At 60.4% G+C, this 3,212-nt stretch overlaps 1 protein-coding gene across 1 annotated transcript in view; it reads right to left on the minus strand.

Annotated features, from left to right (window-relative positions):
• TCF3 (transcription factor 3) overlaps positions 1 to 3,212 on the minus strand; it is a 21,760-nt gene that overhangs the window by 7,615 nt on the left and 10,933 nt on the right. Inside the window, exons 8-9 of the mRNA XM_029087446.1 lie at positions 2,254 to 2,327; positions 1,582 to 1,785 (exon numbers count right to left, since the gene is read on the minus strand). Of these exons, the coding sequence (XP_028943279.1) occupies positions 1,582 to 1,785; positions 2,254 to 2,327 (278 nt within the window). The remainder of the gene's footprint in view (positions 1 to 1,581; positions 1,786 to 2,253; positions 2,328 to 3,212) is intronic.

Consider the following 3,212-nt stretch of genomic DNA (forward strand, 5'->3'; position numbering starts at 1 on the left):
TGGGCATGGGCACAGTCACCCCAAACAGAACCGCGGGGCTCCGCAGACCTGGCTGGGGCTCAGCTGTCTGCTCCCCCTCGCAGGCTCCCACCACCCAGAGCACCAGCATGCAGGAAGGGAGAGCCAACCTGCCCCAGCACCAGCTTCTCCTCTGGGGACTGTGGTGGGGACACTGCAGAAAGCAGCTCCGTGCCCAAGCAGAAAGCCCCATCAGTGCTGTCTCACCCCACCATGGAAAAGCCTCTCTCTGCCTGGACACAAGGCTGCTACGCTGGAGAGAACACCCTGCCTGGGCTGCACGTGTCCTGTCTTCATCAAACACCAATGTTTCTGACACCTCTCCAGTGCCAGCAGAGCAGGGGACATCCCAGCAGCAGGAACTTCGCTCCAAAGGGCCTGGATGCAATGGTTGAGGGTCAGGCAGCCTTTCTGAACCCGCATCCCCAAGGGACCAGCAGGACAGAGCCAGCCCTGCTGCAAATGCTCTTGTTTCTGCAGCTGGCAGCAGTTTGCAGCAGAAGACACACATGATTCATCACTTAGTAGCAGAGTCCAGGGAACTCGGAAGGGAAGCACGTCTGGTTCTCCAGAGACACACGAGACTTTACTGTTTGCTGCAGCAGGCAACCAGCTCTGCCAAAAACACGCTCTTGTGCTCACCAGTCTCTGGACAAGGGGGGGACACTGGTGACCCAGCATGGGACCCCAGCATCCTGGGAGCTGGGACCTGTCGTGCTCCCTGGAGGCTGAATGAGCCATCAGACATCAGCGCTCCCCAGATGCACAGAAGGACGTGGTGCCCGAATGGTTTGGAGCGAGAGGTCCTGGTGATACCTGGCTCTGTACCCGTGGTCCTGCCCTGCACCAGATCCCTCTCCTCCTTATCACAGAATCATGGAATGGTTTGGGTTGAAGGGACCTTTCAAGGCCACCTAGTCCAACCCCCTGCAGTGAGCAGGGACATCTTCAACCAGATCAGGTTGCTCAGAGCCCCGTCCAGCCTGACTGTGAATGTTTCTAGGGATGGGGCTTCTACCACCTCTCTGGCCAACCTGGGCCAGTGTCTCACCACCCTCAGTGTAAAACATTTCTTCCTTACATCAAGTCTAAATCTCCCCTCTTTTAGTTTAAAACCATCACCCCTTGTCCTATCGCTACAGGCCCTACTAAAAAGTCTGTCCCCATCTTTCTTAGAGGCCCCTTCAAGTATTGAAAGGTGCAATAATCTCCCTGCATTCCCTGAGGAGAAGCTGGAAGCTGTTTTGAGGGATTTCCATCCATATTGCAGGGAAAGAAGAAGAGCTTTCACCACCTCCGCCTGCCTCGAGAAGGGGAATGAGTGACCTGCATGTAGGGCTTGTGCCACCATGGTGCTGAGCATGGATTCAAACCTCCTGCACAAACATGACAAGCCACTGCACTTCCGAGCACGTCACCCGTTCCAGGCTGTCAACAGCTGACCCAAGCTGGCCCACACTGAGCTCTTCTCACCACAGGCAATGTCCCTCAGGATGCCAAGGGGCCCCGTGACGTGGGTCCCCAGCACATCCCCGCCAGCTGCCATGACGCTCCCACACTCACCAGACTCGGGTGCCTGTTCCCCAGGGACATGACCGAGGCGGGGAAGGCCTGGCCCAGGCTGCCCACGGTGGCACTGTGGGCCGGTGCTGAGCCCAGGAGCCCGTGCATGTCCCCGTGGTTGCTCGGCATGGCAGCTGTCTGGCCCACGGCGTGATTCCTCAGCACGTGAATGGCTTCGTCCAACCTGTCTTCCATTTTGTTTTGCTTGAAGGAGAGGACAGAGAAGCAGCTCTGCGTTAGCGCCTGCAAAGCCAGCAGCCCGCTGCGGCTCTTAGGCTAAAGAACGGCTGGTGGCATCACCCACTCGGCTACCACAGGGCAGGATCAGGGACAAATAACCCCCCACCCCATCAGTGCCACCCTAAAGGGGACGGCACAAGCAGAACCGCTCGGGAAATGGAGGCAGAAACCAGCCAGAAATCTGACTGTCTGGGCCAGACCCACCGGGTGTGAACGGGCCCTGAGGAGGGACAGGGGACAGGGGACACGGCTGCGCCTCTGCCAGCTGCGCTCTGCTCAGCTGCCTCCCCACCAACGTCCAACTATCGACCAACCATCTTCCCTCAGGGCCCAGAGGTCTGCGGGACAGGACTTCACCCCCGAGCCCTCCACCGCCAGGCACACGAGGGAGGGAAGAGAAAAGGAGGAGGCAGATCTTCCGGCGACACTTACTAAAGTGTGGAGGCTCCCTTCGTAGCTGGGAGATAAGGCACCTTGTCCGCTCGCTCGCGACCACTGCGCCGTGCCTGCGAACGAACGGGGAGAGCTGGGGAGCGGCCATGGCTGCCACTAGATGGGGCTGGAAGCTGGGCCACCAGGCTCTGCGTGGGCCACCATGCCATGCACCATACTGCACCAGCCACCATGGCACTGCATGGGCCACCACAGCACCGCATGGGACACCATGGCACCACACAGGCCACCACGGCACCACCACAGCACCACATGGGACACCATGGCACAGCAAGGGCCACCACGGCATGGCATGGGACACCACAGCATGGCATGGAACACCACGGCACCCACATGGGCCACCACGGCACCCACATGGGCCACCACAGCACTGCATGGGACACCACAGCACCACATGGGACACCATGGCACAGCAAGGGCCACCACAGCATTGCACAGGCCACCATGCCATGCACCACACTGCACGGGCCACCATGGCACTGCACAGACTACCACGGCATCACATGGGCCACCACAGCACTGCATGGGCTACTATGGCACAGCATGGGCCACCACAGCACAGCATGTGCCACTGCAGCACCGTAAGGGCCACCACAGCATTGCACATGCCACCATGGCACCACATGGGCCAACATGGCACCTCACGGGCCACCACAGCACCTCATGGGCCACCACGGCACCTCATGGGCCACCATGGCACCTCACAGGCCACCACGGTACTGTAAGGGCCAGCATGGCACTGCTCGGGGCTGCACAGGGACGGTCACACCGCAGGCACGAAGCCGGCCACGGCACACACAGGCACAGGTTTCTCCCCCGCTCCCTGTCCCGGCTCTGCGTGGCAGTGGGGTGCCCACAGAGGTGTTTCATCTCGGAGCAGGTGCCACCTTGTCTCGCAGTGATGCTGTGAGGGGTCACACTCTGAGCCCACGGGCCTC

This window comes from Antrostomus carolinensis, unplaced genomic scaffold, assembly GCF_000700745.2.
Source record: "Antrostomus carolinensis isolate BGI_N321 unplaced genomic scaffold, ASM70074v2 scaffold20261, whole genome shotgun sequence".
In the NCBI taxonomy this organism is placed as follows: domain Eukaryota; kingdom Metazoa; phylum Chordata; class Aves; order Caprimulgiformes; family Caprimulgidae; genus Antrostomus; species Antrostomus carolinensis.